Source organism: Rosa chinensis, chromosome 1 (assembly GCF_002994745.2).
Source record: "Rosa chinensis cultivar Old Blush chromosome 1, RchiOBHm-V2, whole genome shotgun sequence".
NCBI classification, from domain to species: Eukaryota; Viridiplantae; Streptophyta; class Magnoliopsida; order Rosales; family Rosaceae; genus Rosa; species Rosa chinensis.
Genome location: NC_037088.1, coordinates 59,983,727 through 60,001,364, shown reverse-complemented (window position 1 = coordinate 60,001,364; position 17,638 = coordinate 59,983,727). Strand labels below are relative to the sequence as shown.

At 38.4% G+C, this 17,638-nt stretch overlaps 1 protein-coding gene across 1 annotated transcript; it reads right to left on the bottom strand.

Annotated features, from left to right (window-relative positions):
* Nucleotides 1-3,545: 3,545 nt before the first annotated feature.
* Nucleotides 3,546-4,960, bottom strand: LOC112183001 (probable protein phosphatase 2C 25). Its single transcript, XM_040507919.1, has 4 exons — nt 4,502-4,960; nt 3,956-4,294; nt 3,669-3,834; nt 3,546-3,553 (listed from the first exon to the last, which is right to left on the bottom strand). Exons 1-4 carry the CDS (start codon nt 4,958-4,960, stop codon nt 3,546-3,548), a joined length of 972 nt encoding a protein of 323 aa, XP_040363853.1.
* Nucleotides 4,961-17,638: the final 12,678 nt, after the last annotated feature.

The window sequence follows — 17,638 nt, the reverse complement described above, 5'->3', positions numbered from 1 at the left end:
GAGTGCAAAAGTCAAAACACCATTAAAGTAAAAGTGTAGTCATTAAAGTAAAGTAGTAAATGTATATATTTATGATTTATATTGTAAAAAATAAATTAATATATATATATATAGTTAAATATATGTATATATTATTGGGGTGGGTTTGGGGATGGGGATCACAATACCATCCCCGCCCCATCCCCAATCTTAGATAGCGGGGATTGGGGATCCCCATTCCCCATTTGTCCCCGAATTCTCCCCCCATCAGGGGCGGGTATCCAATGGAGCTCCGCCCCTCTGGGGATTTTTGTCATCCCTAGATAGCAAGGTGCATCCCCCTCTTGGGCCAAGTCAACCACTGCACCAGAATCGTCGCCCCACCACCAGCACGCCTCTGTCTACCAGTCTCAACGCACCGCCACAGTCCCAACCACGCAAAACCCATGGATCTACATCAGTACCCGATTCAAACAACAGAGAATCGTCGTCAAGCAAACGATCCCAACCAACAAATCGTAGATCTCGGTACACCCCCGACCACAGCAAGACGCCGCTCTAATCCAGCTAAGATCCAAAGCCAGTCTGATCTCAATCCTTAACCCCGACACAGCTCCAGAAACAGCGGCCTCCTTACACCAAGAGAGATGAAACGCACCCCTCCGACTCCAGCCTCCGAGCAATGGATACGCTCATAAAGCAAGCAACTCGTTCGACCACACACAACTTGCACCGGGGCAGCCAAAGGCCTGCACCAGCGCCGCTGCACAGCCGAATGAGAACGAAAGGAAACATGGGCAAAGCTTCTAAGTTTTCAGAGCGTGAGGCGTGTTCCTCTTTTCTTTTCTTTTTAAGAAAAGGGGTTTGGAACCCAGCCTAACCGGAAGGTGTATTTTTTTTTTTTTTTATCATATAAACAACTCAAGTGCTACAACTAGTCTTTCTCTTTGTGTATTTCTTGGTCATTTTTTCTTCCTTCCATATTTTCTTTTTGCATAAGAAATATAGTGATTTTTCCAAACTTTTATCATAAAAGAGAAAAAACAACAAGATAGCCTCTTGATGTGTCCTCATTTATTCCTTACAATAATACAATATGTGTGCATACAATCTTAAATGTAAAAGTACACGTAGTTTAAGTTGAAAGAATATGTCATCTTAAGGTCACAATGGATAGTTACTTAGATTGTTATTATTCCGAGCTTTTTAGGTCTCCTTCTCATAAAAAGACCAAGTTATCTTTCCGTTGTGTCACCGCTGTGTCAAAGCAAATAGAGTTGTTAGTAGAGCGCTCTTTGCTAGTTGATGCCTAGTTGAATACAGTTGTTTAGTAGAGACTCATACATGATAGTATGTCAGGATGTTCTTTAGATGCGTATTGTAATCAGGGGTTTTGGCTCAATGTCCCCCTCTTGTATTCGACAGTTTCATTAATCAAGACTTGAGGGCAGCCGCATCGCCCTTTCTTAAAAAAAAAGAGACCAAGTTATTCAACAAAATTACTTTAGCACATTTTTTTTTTTTTTGAAAGGAAAGACAACAGACTATATTAAGTGATAATAGAGGGTTACATGGAGCGATACAAAAGCATCGAAAGAAAACAATAAAGCATAACGAGATGCACAGACGCATATATAATAAAGAAAAAACAATAAAGAATAATAAGATGCACAGACACATCTAAAATGAAAGGTAAACAGGATGTGACTTTTTTCTTTTTATCAAATCCAGGATGTGACTTGATGTCGAACGACATCGCTGCACTGCATATGTCACAAGAACAGTGTAAATATAATAGTAACCGTAATTGTAACCCTAAACGTCTGTTTAATTACAACATTATGGCAAGTCACATAATACTTTGCAACACAACGGTTTTCTTTATGACAAATTTTTTTAAGATTTTTATAATCACTGTGATAGTATCTTGAATTAAGTAAAGTCATCAACTCTTAACACAAAAATCACTTGGTCGTATTGTTCTCAAGTTCAAACATTTATTCCTCCGAAATCAAGAAACTAACACGAGAATAACACAAGACTTCCTGCTACGTAGCATGAAATCATGAATTTAAATGTATGAACTATGAAGTACGTCTATCTATCATTCTATCCTAGTAGCGCACATATAACCATAGTTATAGTCGTGCCTTTGTTCTTGATGTAACGTGATTGGCGGAGGAAAATGTACAGAAGACAACAAAAAGAAAAAGATTGTGTGATCGGCTGCTCATCGGATCAAATGATCGATGTTTAACTGTATTTGGCTTTTTGCAAATTTATATCAACATGAAGCTTCTTTAGCATCATTACATGCTGCTGTTTAGTCTCTGAACCAGTCAAACATTTCTTTTCCAAATCGTCGCTAGACTGGCAATGTGTTGCTCATGTTTAAGCATCTTATCAGTACAGAACTTATCATGCAGCACAAGCTTGTAGAAGAAGCTACAAGTTCGTTATACCTATCCAATATTGACTATTCCCAGTCCAGTCATGCATCTATCGGCATTTTGTAATGTTCTGCAAAGACAGCAAAGTAGACATCTGTGATTCCATAAGTATGTACCGCAGCAAAGAAAATTGTCAACTGCACGAAATAGAGATTAGGGGCGAGTAGGCGACATGTAAATAGGTCGAGGAATGATGTTCCATGAATTGTCTCGAGGAGACTAAGACAACGTGAACAAAACAAGCAAAACAGTCTCAACAAGCAAAACAGTCTCAGGCTATAATTCGCTACTATCACGTGTTCCGTGTTCGCTTACTATCCATTAGACATTAGGCTCATCAACGTTTGGCATGTCCTGATGTCCATTAACAACGCAGTCACTTAGGATTTGAAACAGTAGGTTCTAACTTATAAGGTACTGAAAGCAGTGCAATAAGACTGGTGGAGACTGCGTCAAGAATCACTACAAAACAATTATTGAACAACGTTCTAGCAGACTAGAATGTTAAGCCTGCAGCTGCCAAACAGGACTGACCAGGTCCAACTACTATATAAAAAGCATGTGCTCTTGGGGTTGACTTAAAGAAGACAAAGGCAAAGAAGATTGTCAAAAATGTGCAACAGAATAGAATATAAGACCATAAGAACGAAAATTGGAATCAAGGGTAAGCGTAATAGCGTATGATCATTTATTATAAAATTTGAAGTGAAAATTTACAAGTAACACAATCATGTGTTTCTGATACTTCTGTTCTACTGTTAAGATTAATTGCACAAGTACCGGCAATGCTTCTTAGTATATTGTCAGTACTAAAGCCAATATCAGCAGCATAATCTAAAGGTCATTCACAGAAGAGTAGTCTTTCTAGCTTCTAACGCTACAAGTTTAGTCAAAAACCCACTTGCATCGAAAGAAAAGTCACCTGTCATAATCTGAATCTCCTTTTCCCTAAAAGCATATTACGAAACAAAACGGCCTAATTGGATTATCATTACGCTTGTATCATCCATGGAACCTCTACTTATTGAAAGATCAACAAGCTTTTTACAAGCAGAAAACAGCTCCGGCTTATCAATTCCAACGCATAGAGGGCGAACTACATCAACTGCCTCTTGATTAGTAACCTGGAAGAATGAAAAAAACGTTCTGTTTAGATCCAATTTCAAACAATTTGAAAGTTTGCTTCAAACAAAAACAATTGAAATAAGACTTGTTCTGAAATTACCTTGTCCCAAAGACCGTCAGAAGCTAACATTAAGAACTCGCATTCAGGATTTATTTTTAGGACTTGAGTCTCTGGTTCTGCTATAACCCACTGCTTTAGCTGTCGATCTCCAATTCCTCTTGAAACAGCAAGAGACCCTTGTATTCTCCAAACACCACGGCAACAATCCACATAACCACCCTGCAAAGGATAAGTAGCAAAATCCAATCAGTCACAAGGTCCATGAACTTTCATTCTACATCTTTTATCTTCCATGTGAGACAATTAATGTCCAACTCAGTTTCGAGATTTGAATGCTTACCGAGCTTTCAAGTCTGGCTCTTTCATCTGTTCTACTAGGATGATGATCAGACGTAAGGGCCTCAGCAACCCCTCCTCGGCTCATAACAGCGCGGCAATCACCAGCATTCGACACCACCAGGTTACCTTTCTGTACCAAGGCAGTCACACAGCAAGCACCACCACTAACATCCTCTTTCAAAAACTCAACATCGGTCGCCAAATAACCATCTTTCACTGCTTCCATGACCTTCTCTTCTCCTCCACTCGCCAAACGACGCACGATGTTCTTATCCAAGTTCTTTGCTGCAAATTCAGCTGCCTTTGAACCTCCATGCCCATCAAACACACCAAAGAACGCCTGTCATCACATAACATATAATCAGCACATCTTCCCCCACCAATTCCAAAATAACCTCAAAACATAGTTCCATCTTTATATAAATTTCTCTAATTCTCAACTTCAGTTGTTACCTTTTGATTCATTTTAAGTTTCATAATTTTCTCAGCAACAATCAAAATATATATATAAGTTACCCAAAAATAAACAGGAATTTATGAAATTTACCTGTCTGGTATTATCATGAAGATCAACCACGGCGGAGTACCGATCCTCCATGAGACCTCTTTTCCCTCTCTTACAGTAAACCGAGTAACCATCTTCGTCAACCTCCACCGCCTCCACTCTCTCCTCAACCTTCGGCGAGTCAACGCCGAAACTCACCGGCGCAGTCGGAATATCAATCCTCATCGGCCTCTTCCTCTTCAAAGCCAAAGCCGGACCCGAGCCCAAACCCGACGGCTCCTTCTTGCAGTTACTAATCACATGCCTCTGACTCTGAAACCTTGCCGGGAAAGCCTTCGGCGACGAAAGTGGGTTGTTGGACCGTGACGACGGCGTTGGAGGTGGACCATGGAGAAGTACTCTAGGAGAAGAACATGAAGAAGGAGATGACCGGCAGAAAATGGACGGAATTTTCGACGGTGAGAAGATCGGAGAGTTTGGTACCGCTAAAGCGCAAGGCATTTCGTTTGTGTTTTCTATTTTCCGGTGAAATTTTTTTCGCTTCGGTTTGTGTTGCTTTTGATCCAAGGGCGGGCTTTGGGTGATATATATGTATAGTAGTGGAGAGGAGCCGGAGAGCGACGTGGTCATATTTGAGAATTGACTTGTGATTGACTGAGTTTTTGTTTTTTGGAAAAAAAAAATTTGCGTAATTACTTGTTATTGACTAAGTTTGGGTCTTGGACAAGAAGCTAGGTCGTAGTGGGTGTGCAAGAAAAATTCTCCCCTTTAACGGGTTATGGGGGAAAGATCCATTACATGGTGTTTTACGGTTTTACCTTATTAGGTTATATTTAAGTATATAGAACCGTTTAATATGAATTTTACTTAATATGAGTTTGACTCATACTTAACCGTTCGATAATTTTCTAGAACCGTATTAATAGGGGCATACTTAACCGTTTGATAATTTTCTAATAAATTGTCGAACGATTAAGTATGAGTCAAACTCCACTTCTTTTTGTCAATTACTAATATAGGTAATAACGCTTATTAGGTGATCTTGGCAACATGGTCACTCATATTTGTAATCTGTAATAAGTGAAAAACTAGTTAACTTTAGATTATAATACAAAATTTCATTATTCAAATGCAAGTGGATATTATCATTTTTGCTGGTTTAAGTAACATAACTCTCATGTATACTTCTTTTACCCAAGACCTTCTATAATGTAAAAGTTCGTTACACTCCTAAAAATGAGCTTTCCTAATGAAATACAGTAATTAAAAATAAAATTTACGATGACTTTTAGTACAATCTAATAAATTTAATATGATGATTCGAAACATTTAATGGTTAAAGTCCAAAACTGTTAAGTCCACTTTTCTTTTATTGATTTTGTAACACGGTTCAAAAACTCAGAATATCATATACTTACTCTAAAGCATAGTATAAATTTTAACAGTTTTACTAACAAAAGAAAGGATAAAGAGAAAAGTTTTTATGCGACGGTGAGTGGGTGGCGGTTATTTTGCCAAGTGGTATGGCCATTGTTCAACGGTCAAACACATTAGTAAATTGTTAAGACTTAAGTCTTAAGACTGGCATTTCAGTCATTCTCTTCCGTTTTTCCCACTTTTGATTTTACTTTTTCAATTTTTAATTATTATTTCATGGATTTTCCAAGTCTCAAAGATACTGCCTTGCATTATTGCGTTGCACGTGGCAGACCCTTATTTGTCCTCGTCGGTGATCACCGCTTACGCAATTTTTGCCAACTCCAGCTAAAAGCTAATCTGTTACGGACAAGACAGCGGAGAGCGGACTACAGTCTATTTTTCATGCTTCACTATAAATTATGGTATTATTTTAGTTCAAAATATAAATCATATTTGTTTTTGATAATTTCATTTTTGGTTTTTTGAATGATAAATTTTATGGGATTGTCAAAACTTTGGCTCCTATATGCTTTGAGTTAATTATATATAGTATCTCTTTACTCTGGTTAAAGAAAATAGTTGTGTTTCTCAACTACATAATAATTAATTTCAACATTTTACTTAAATTACAATGTTTATTGTCAATAAAGTTTTCAATTGGTGTCTCATTTTAAGATTGAAATAAATTATGTCTGCACAAATATATTTTTTGAAAGTCATTAATAAAAGTGACACACAAAATTCAAAAAATATTTTTCTTGACATAGTCGCATTAATTGTACAACCTATGAATGAGTTTAAAAACAGAACTGATCGAGTATTTATCATTGAATAATATTGCAATGTACAAGTATTAATACATTTCTATATCATGTTTGCATTGTTTGAAACTTACAAAGATGCAAATTAGAGAGAATTAGTCATAATTTTGGATGTGTCTTCAAGAGACCGGCTTATTATTGTATTTAAAGCACATCATTTTCTATTGTTGAATTAAACAAAGTTATGGTCTTGTACCTAGTGGTAAAAAAAAAAAAAGTTACGGTCTTGTTTCATTTCTTATTTTTTGTGTGGATTGTGAAAATGCAACTTGGTCAACCCAATTAAGAATTTCTCTCTACATAATATGTATGGATGAGATGCAAGGATCCGACTCCTCTAAAGTGAGGAAGTTGTAAATTTACTTCAATTTCATAAAATCTTGATGCTCCACAAAATCTATGATTCTAATAGTTTACACCTCACTCCACTATTAATTTTTGAAATTTTAATCTAAACACCGTTAACTCCAAAAAAAAAAAAAAGTTTGACGTGATTTTAGGCTTCAAAACTCTCTCTATGTGCTGCAACCATGTGTTTTCTCTTTCTCTGTGCTTCCATGGATACTCGTCCTTAGTTGAAGAAAAATCTCTATAAAATTATTAGTCAAATAGAACAAGGTTGAGAGAATGAATTTTCTGATATTTGATTCATCTCACAGTGGAGGTCTATAAAGAAGATTACAGGAATACAACAGGTAAGTACTAACTACGCAATAATTACAATATATTATATTTCTAACGTTAAGCCATGACTCACGCTAACACTCCCCCTCAAATTGGCTCATACACATCAACCATGCCCAACTTGCTTAGCGAGTCATAGAACACCTTCCAGGAAACTCCTTTGGTAAGTATATATGCAAGTTGCTCTTCGGTCGGAACAAAATGAAAGCTAATAATTTTGGTATCTAGCTTCTCCTTTATAAAGTGACGATCAACCTCCACATGCTTAGTACGATCATGTTGTACTGGATTCTGTGATATGTCAATGGCTGTCTTGTTGTCACAATACAACTGCATAGTACTTTTGAGTTTGAAACCCAAATCACGTAACAGATTTCTTAGCCACAGCAATTCACACACTCCGTGAGCCATACCTCTATATTCAGCCTCAGCACTAGATCGTGCCACAACTTTTTGTTTCTTACTCTTCCATGTAATCAAATTACCTCCCACAAAGGTAAAGTAACCTGATGTTGACCTCCTGTCTGTAATATTTCCAGCCCAATCTGCATCTGTAAAGCCACAAACCTCAAGGATGTTGTTGTGTTTAGAAAACAATACTCCCTTTCCTGGAGCTGACTTCAGGTACTTTAAAATTCTCATAATAGCATCCATATGATTTTCACTCGGGTTATGTATGAACTGACTCACCACACTCACTGCATATGCAACATCTGGTCTAGTATGAGCCAAATAAATCAAGCGCCCAACTAACCTCTGATAGCGAGCTCGACCAGTAGGTACCTGATCTGGATACTCGGCTAAACAGTGATTCTGCTCAATAGGAGTATCAATAGGTCTGCAATCCAACAAACCTATCTCTGTTAGCAAGTCAAGCACGTACTTCCTCTGGCACAAGTAGATCCCTTCTCTCCCCCTGGCTACCTCAATTCCTAAGAAGTACTTAAGTTCACCCAAGTCTTTCATCTCGAACTCAGAGGCTAGCTGTCTCTGCAGTCTATCCATCTCAACAGTATCATTGCCAGTGATTACCATATCATCTACATAAATAATTAGAGTTGTTACCTTCCCTCGTTGATGCTTGAGAAACAGGGTATGATCTGAGTTGCTCTGTTTGTAACCAACCTTCCGCATGAACTGTGAAAATCTCCCAAACCAAGCACGAGGCGACTGTTTGAGACCATACAGAGACTTTCTCAATTTGTATACAAAATCACCAAGAGAAGCAACTACATATCCCGGTGGAAGGCTCATGTACACTTCCTCGACTAACTCTTCATGAAGAAATGCATTCTTGACATCAAACTGTCGGAGTGGCCAGTTTAAACTAGCAGCAAACGAGAGCAGAACCCTAATAGTGTTCATCTTGGCAACATGAGCAAATGTTTCATCGTAGTCTATACCATACGTCTGAGTGAACCCCTTTGCTACAATGCGTGCTTTGTATCGATTCACTGATCCATCTACATTATGTTTCATAGTAAACACCCAACAACAACCTACAGCCTTCTTGCCTTGTGGTGGAGGAACAAGTTGCCTAGTATTGTTCTTCTGCAACGCCTCCATCTCTTCCTCCATTGCCTTCCTCCACTTTGGATCCCCCAATGCATCCTGCACTCTGTTAGGTACTGATACAGCAGATATTTGATTCACAAATGATTCATATGACTTAGACAACCTCCTAGTAGACATATAATTGGCTACTGGGTATTTTGATTTGGCAGTAAGAGTAGGTTCATATCTTTTAGTTGATTGACCTCGAGTGGTCCTATTTGGTAACACATATTGCTTAACATTAGACTCACTATTTCCAGTACCAGTGAGGGGATATACCTCAAATGAGTGATCTTCAGTACCAGGAAGTTGTCGGTCAAGGGTAGAAGTGATGGTAGGAAGGGCAGTTGTGTCTTCAACTGCATGTTCAATGATTAAAACTGGTGTTTGGATGTCTGGAGCTTCTGCTTCTGGAGGTGATGAGCCAATGCTTTCAACTGGATCCGTCAAAATATCTCCTGCATGTGCAACTTCTTCTCCGCTTTCTGATTCCTCCCCCTCTCCATGATACAGCTTTTCAAAATATGAATTCTCCCCCTGAAGAGCTGTATCTGATGAGGAAAAATAACTCATGTCCTCAAAGAAAGTAACATCCATAATGACATAGTACTTTCTGGTTGGTGGATGATAGCACTTGTACCCTTTCTAAGAATCTCTGTAGCCCACAAACACACACTTAAGCGCTCGGGCATCCAACTTAGACAGCTGGTTTTTAGGAATATGGACAAAAACAACACAACCAAAGACACGAGCTGGAAGATTATGAAATGAAGGTAAGGAAACATGAGATGCAAGAACCTCAAATGGAATTTTTCCTTGAAGAACACTAGATGGAAGACCATTGATAAGATGGGATGAAGCATGAATAACATTGCCCTAAAGATACTTAGGCATATGAGCACTAAAGAGAAAGGCACGAGCCATATCAAGTAAATGACGGTTTTTTCTTTCAGACACTACATTTTACTCTGGTGTTTGTGGACATGTGGTTTGGCGAACAATCCCATGGGTTTTGAAAAACTCTTGGAAAACATGATTAACATATTCTCCTCCATTGTCAGAATGAAGGACTTTAATGGTGCTATGGTATTGTGTTTGAACAAGAGTACGAAAAGTTTGAAAAGCTGGAAAGACTTCATCTTTGGTTTTAAGTAGAGCAACCCATGACAATCTCGTACAATCATCAATAAACAACACAAAATATCTCATATCGAACACAGTAGATTCTCTAAAAGGTCCCCAAACATCAGAGTGAATCAACTCAAAAGGAATTACACTTCTATTAGAAATACTAAGAGAATAAGTAGCACGATGACACATGTTGCACAATGTAAAGCAGACTCATCCACACCAATAAACAGAGTAGGCATGGTTTTTCTCATAAGACTAAAAGATGGATGCCTTAAATGACGATGTCACAACTAAATTTCACTTAGCTTATCAGAATTCGAAGTCAAAGTTGCGCGGGACTGTGCTCCTGGTTTCTCCTCTGCGTATGTCTGATCCAGATGGAACAACCTACCCCTCAGATACCCCCGACCAATTAACTCGCTGGTGAGAAGATCCTGAAAAATCACATACATTGGATAAAAGGTTACGGAGCATTTAGACTCAGTATTCAACTGTGGAACAGATATCAAGTGATGAGACAAGTCAGGCACATATAACACATTATGAAGTTCTAAAGTGGGAGTAAAAAGCACTGACCCTGACCCTAACACAGGAAAAGCCTCACCATTGGCATTGGTGACATAAGACACTGGTGGGGAAGACAATTCGATAAAATATGATTTATCATAAGTCATATGGTCAGAGGCACCTGAATCAATAATCCATGTATCAGAACTAACAAAGTGAGAAACCTTTAAAGCCATATCAATCTTACCACGACCAGCTATAGAGGCTGTAGGAATAGCACCACCTGCTATATGATGATCTTGTCCAACCACTCCATAGAAATCTGGTTCTTGAACCAATTGAACAACAGTTGCTTTCGCCTTAGGACGATAACCTTGCTTTTTAGGCTTAAGATGCGGGTGCAGTTTCTAACAAGTCTCTCGAACATGCCTAATATCATTGCAATAAGAACACTAAGGACGAGGGCGGTGGGCAAACCCCGGCGGAGGTCCTTGTTGATGAAGTGGAACCGAAGGTGTTGGTGCTTGAATGGCTAGGGTGGAAACTTCAACTTGTGTCTGTTTGAGACTTTCCTGCTGAGATTCATCCTTACGAATATATGTAAAAGCTGTGGTCAAGCTATGAGGGTTTGGCATTATGAGCAACTGTCCCTTGGCACTATTATGTTTCTCATCAAGTTCTCTCAAGAATGCATGAACCCGCTCAAGTTCCTTCTCTTTCTGGTACCATGTAATATCCTTCTGATTCTTGATCTTGCAAGGACGCTTCTGATCAATCTCAGCCCATACATTTTTCAGTTTGGTAAAAAATACTGGCACTGGTTGCCCATTCTGTTGCATTCCTGTAGCTTTGCACATCAGTTCATGAACCTGTATAACATCAGACTCATTTGTATAGAGATCTCCCAACGTCTTCCATATTGTCTCAGCAGTTTCACATTCCTCTACCATCTGTAGCACATCATCAGTCATGGCTCTAAATAAAATGGACATGACAAACCCATCATCATCTTCTCACTTAGCATAAGCCTCCACATGATAAACAGACATAATCTTCTTCCATGTTCGGAAATTGGTACCAGTGAGTTTGGTACCTCCAAAAGAACCACCTTCTAAGCTCTTGACAGAGACCTCAACTTTCTGAACCTCATTGGCCTTATAAACCTGACCTTCACTTTTATCACCACCCATCACCACAGAGTATGCAGCGGAAAAAGAGAGGAAATTCCAACAATTGCAGTGAATTTTTATTTTTTTGGTAACCTGTTGGGATTGATCGAGTGAGGTGGGTTGACTAGGCTGACCGAGTTGCTCGACTTTGGCTGGTCTGACCAAGTGAGAGGAGTGACCGGAAGCAGGGCGATGCCGAACTGAGTCGAGGGCACAATCGTGGACGACGACTGAAAAGGTCTAGCGATCTGAGGCAGATGAAGCGATCGATCTCTGGTGTCGAAGGTAGACGAAGTCGGTCTTGGACGAGAGACGAGGCCGGTTTGGACTAAAGATCTGGGAGAAGAGCGCTGGCGATCTGAGGACGGACCGATCTGGGATTTGGCGATCAGGGACAGACCGATCTGGGACGGACTGATCGGCCTTTAGCTGAAGACGAAGCTGGGCGAAAAAGGAAGAAGAGGACGTCTGACCAAAAATTGGGTTTTAACCAAATTGTCTTCCTCAGATTGAGAAAAAAACTGAAAGAAAGAGACAAAGTCCTTTTCGGATCTTTGCTCTGATACCAAGTCAAATAGAACAAGGTTGAGAGAATGAATTTTCTGATATTTGATTCATCTCACAATGGAGTCTATAAAGAAGATTACAGGAATACAACAGTTAAGTACTAACTACGCAATAATTACAATATATTATATTTCTAACGTTAAGCCATGACTCACGCTAACATTATTGATGTGCGATCTTAATGGAATATACAACTACAAAATCATAATTATAGACATGATTGAGGTACAGGCAGTGCAAGCCAAGGATTTCACTTTAGCAAAAGGCCGATATTCGATCGAGACCAAACCCATAACCAACCTGCCATCTCTTTAACTCCCCAGACGCTTATTATGAATTCAAGATTTTATTGAGTTCAAGAGGTGCAGCTGTGGACCCTGTTACTATGCTGGCCCCTAGCTTTCAGCCAACAGGTTAAGTCAAGCACCCATGTCTAACAAATCTCCAATATATGTTGTTCGGCTCCGTATCGATTATTGATGATGCGTTAACTATCACCCCCAAAAGGAGCTCCAAAGTTGTGTGAAGATAACCCAAAGGTTTTATGCATCTGCCTCACTATAACCTATTTATCTATCGTTAGCCATTGAAGGGATTGAATTCACCGGAAAGCCCACATCATCGACGTGAAATTTTTTGGTAGAAAACAAATAAGTTACTGGTTAATCTTTAAGATTCAAGACTCAACCTCCAAAAACAAATTTCTAAGCATAAATGCAGAGGTGACATGATCCTTTGATCAAAGCCTATTTGTTCTTTAATTATTTTCTCGGATAATCATATCACAGTTACCCAAAACAATTAATCATAGGAACAGAAAAGAGTAGAGGAAGAAGAATATATGAAAGGATGAAGATTGACAATGGCGCCGAATGCAGGTCGGTAGCTTAACGGATGGAGAAGACGGTAATTTAACGTCAGTTACAAAGGAAGAAACACAATGATGTAGCATAATTATATGTATTGAATTACTTAGAGGATGGTGATTTAATGAACTTTACAGTAACTGCATTTCAGAGGAGCTCAATCCGAGAGGCAAATATGATTGCTTATATACGATATTGGCTTAATGTTATTGTCTTGTTGAGTTTTGAATGTTTTCTTGGATTGTGAAAAAACAACTTAGTCAACCCAATAAAACTTCTAGGAATGGATGAGAGACAAATATGATTACTTATAAACAATATATATCGGCTTAAGGTGATTGTCTTGTTGAGTTTCGAATGTTCTTGGTGGATTGTAAAAATACAACTTTGTCAACCCAATAAAACTTCTATGCATAAACATGATGATTGCTTATACACAATATTGGCTTAAGGTTATTAATTGACTTGTTGAATTTCAAATGTTTTTGGTAGATAGTGAAAATACAACTTTGGTGATCAACTCAATAACACTTATTCGTAAATGTAGATGAATAATAAACTTATACACACCAGAGGTTTTTATTACAATTAAGAGAGGTCAATTATTACACACTGGATTTAAGTTTCACGTACTCTCGGATTGACTAAAAATTATCACTATTCAATCGTATAACTCATTTAGTTTGGAAGCATGCATCCAATAGCTATAAACGTCTTTAATATAAAATATTGAAGAATAGAATAGTATACCAAAATATTTAGGATTCAACTCTCAAACTAATTTCCAGTAAGAACTAAACTCAAAATCTACTTTATTATTAAAATTTTAAACCCTAATTTAAAAAATATATAAAAAAAACAAATTCACACAAATGATGTGCCACACTACGTCACTACGTCATCATTTGGCACGCATTTTGTCATCAGTAAGGTTGTAAAAGCCGGTATGTGATGGAAACTCAAGTATGATATATATAGTCGATCGATCTAAACCTTAATATTGAACGTACAAGATAAATTTTGTGATTGATTTTGCGTTGTATTTATGAATACCGTAATAATTAAATTGATTTCCCACTTTCTTTCACTTATTCTCCTTCAAAGAAAGATATTTTCATATATATCCTTAATGTGGATAATGCGTTCGCCATAAGACAAATAAAAACGTGGACAATGAGTTGAACATGCTCAAACTAGCCAGTCTGTTAATGTTCGTATTAGTGCCCTTAAATCTTAGTTTAAATGGCATCATGTCATGTAGACCACACAGACCCATGCATATCTTGTTGATAAAACAAAGAAACGTGCTTCAATCAACGTGCTTCAATCACCTGCCAATCCAAAAGCACCACGTATGGGATTGTATTGGACATAACTGTCTACTTGTGGACTTTGAAGAGCAAAAATTGGATTTCGGCCACGCAGTTTACACGCAGCAGCTGAATCCAGTCAGCAGTTGCGTCATTGGAGCAGTTAGACTATAGGTCTATAGCTGTACATTCTGGTAGCACGTGATAGTCATAGTCGTCTGTAGACCCGCAAATAAAATAAATTGGATTTAGAGCAATTTGTTCTAAATCTAAATCTGATACAAATTTTAAATTCAACTCGCTCCGTTAATCCGACGGATCATTGATGGCTCAATTTAAATCTGTATCCGCCTGATTAATAGATACTTAATTCGTTAATCCTATTCATATATAATTACGAATATATATTAATTTTAAATAATAATATTAAATTTTTATCATGATACCTCCTAAAACATTAATAAAATATTAAAACAATATGAAGAGTATCGCTAAAAGTTGAACTATATTATCAAAATATCCCTTAGAACAATAAACTAAGGTAACAAAAATACTAAATTTCCAAAGTATTCTTAATATTTTATATATATTTTTTAAAATAATAATATATAAATAAAAAAATAATATTTTATTATTATAAAAACTGACCGGATCGTTAACTGATCGGATCAACCTAAATTCGTGTTTAATCTGTTAAATAAACGGATTAAATTTTTCAATCTAAATCGGTCCAATAACCACAAATCCGGAGTGGATTTGGAGAAAAATCTGCTCCATTTACAGGTCTAGTCGTCTGGTTAGGGTTTGTTCAAGTAGTATGTACGAAACTAACAAGCAGTTAACTATTCTAGAATAGTCACCTAGTCAGCAAATTAGTAGGCCACAACTACTTATTAACTAACCTAGCTTGATGCTGTTGAATCTCTTGATAATGATAAACCAATCGATTGTTTTCACACGAGGTTACAAATTGTATTGAAGAGAGATAGACTATTAAAATTTCTGATATTTTTTTTTAGAGAGACCAATATATCATAAAGAGAAAATATCTCATCTTCCACCGTTTTTTGTGAAATTTCCCCAATATCATCAAATATTTATGGCATATTACAATATATCATGATAAAATTAATGAAGAAATATTTGTAAAATTTGAGAAGAAAAAAATATATAAATTCAAAAAGTTACTCGACTATTAGAGAAACATACAATATGGAGGGTCAGAGTATCAGTTTTTAAATGACCCGAATGAATCATCCCGAACCCTAGAGAGAGCGAGCGACAAGTGAGAGTCTCCTACCCTATCCGACGGCGAGCCTTTTTGCCGTCGTCGGACTGGCTTTTGTCAATCCCGTCTGGGATTAGAGTGAGTTACGCCTTCGGCCGACGTTTCTCATTCGGTTCGAGGAGTTTGGGGTGGAGGGAGATCCAGGCGGCAGTCGGGTTTTGGCTTGGTCCTCGCTGGCTTGGTCGGCGAAGTGGTTTGGTTGCGAAAGTGTGGAGGCTGCTGGGTGGAGTCGTGGGCATGGCGGCGTGGAGTGGTTTCGGATCAGCGGCAGTTTCATCCTCTTTCAGTGGTGTCCAATCTGGGGTGGTCGATGGCGCGGTATGGGTTTGGTCTCTGGATCCAATCTGGGGAGGGATCTGATCTGAGCAGGTTTGGGCGTGTTCTGGATTGGATTTGCTGTGGTCGTGGTGGCATGAATTGGTATGGTCGTCATGGGTGGCGGATCTGGCAGGGCCAGGTAGTCGGTGGTCCGTCAGCGGTGGAGGGTTTGGGCCAAGCTCGGCCTGCTGGTGGAGCTTCTCCTGCTTGGGCCTCGGCCTGCGGTGTTTGGGCAGGGGCTTGTTGCTAGGGCTAGATGGAGTTTGGGACTGGGTCTGTGCTTGGGCTCAGGTCCCAAAATGTGTTATTTTTATGTTATTTGCATGTTAAAATTAGGATTTGGTTTCTTTTTTTTTGTTTTTCAGCAATAAGTTACTATCAAGGTTTTGTTTTAAGTTTAGATGTTGGGTCGGGTGCACTGCAATTTTGGCATAGACAATCTTCTATTCGGCGGTGTAGCGGTCGTTCCTGTTATGGAGTTAGGTCAGCAGTGGTGGCAAAAATGTCTAGCGGTGGCATACTGGCATAGATAATCATCCTTGGCCTTCTAGTGGGATTGTTCTTGTCTGGTCTCGAGTCGGAGGTGATGGCAATTTGGAGCATTTGTGGATTGACGATGTTGACATTAAGGTGGTCATGGTCTTGGGTTTAATTTAGTCTCAGGTCTGATGGTCCAGCATTTCTTTTTGGTCGAGTTCGAAGTCACGACTAGTGTAGACTTGGTCGATCAAAGGCAGGTCAGGAGGACTTTGGGTGGCGAGTTAGTGTTGACAAAGTTGTGTATTGAGAATTCACTCCGCCTGCGCATCTTGTCTTTGCCTTTTAATTGTAGTGCAAGTTAAGTCTGTAGTTGATTCAGGGCCTTTTTTGGCTCCGTTAGTCAGTCATTTTGGAGTTCCAGTGTGAAGTCCAGTGGCCATTTCTGTGTATAAGATGATGCCAAAACTCATTGTATCCAGTTCATTATTAATGAAGTTTCTTCTTGATTAAAAAAAAAAACATACAATATGGAGCTAATGTGGGGGTATAAAATTTAAGAACAGTTTTTAGTATAGAAATTGGCTAATAGAGACTTAGAGAGGCAACGCATCTATTTAGGAAAAATATTTTGAGGTGAAATATCTCAAGGCGGATGCAAATAATGGGTTTTTGTCTATATACAGGAAATTAAAAAAAATGCTTGGGGGTGGATATAAGGCAATATCTACAATAATGGGATTTAATCATATACAATTTGAAGGGTTTTGGGTGAGGTAAAATATCCTTAAGGTGAATTTGAGTGAGGTGAAACCTCTTAAGATAGATTCGGGTAAGGTGAGAAATTCCCTAAAGACAAATTTGTGTGAGGAGAAATCCCCTTAAGGAGAATCCATATTTATTATTATTATTTTTTAAAGAGGATCAAAGGAGAATCCAAATGCATGAAGAGAAATCTCCTCAAGAGGAATCAGGATAAGGATAAATCCACTCAAGGGCGAATCTGAGTGAGGAGTAATTTCCTTGAGAAAAATTCAGATAAGGTCGTAAGGAGAAATCCCCTCAATT

Excerpts from the sequence above, each read along its gene's own strand:
- LOC112183001 (XM_040507919.1), bottom strand. The coding sequence starts at position 4,960 with ATGCCTTGCGCTTTAGCGGTACCAAACTCTCCGATCTTCTCACCGTCG. Across the intron at positions 4,295-4,501 it reads TTCATGATAATACCAGACAG|GCGTTCTTTGGTGTGTTTGA; the intron begins GTAAATTTCATA and ends ATGTGATGACAG. Across the intron at positions 3,835-3,955 it reads GAGCCAGACTTGAAAGCTCG|GGTGGTTATGTGGATTGTTG; the intron begins GTAAGCATTCAA and ends TATCCTTTGCAG.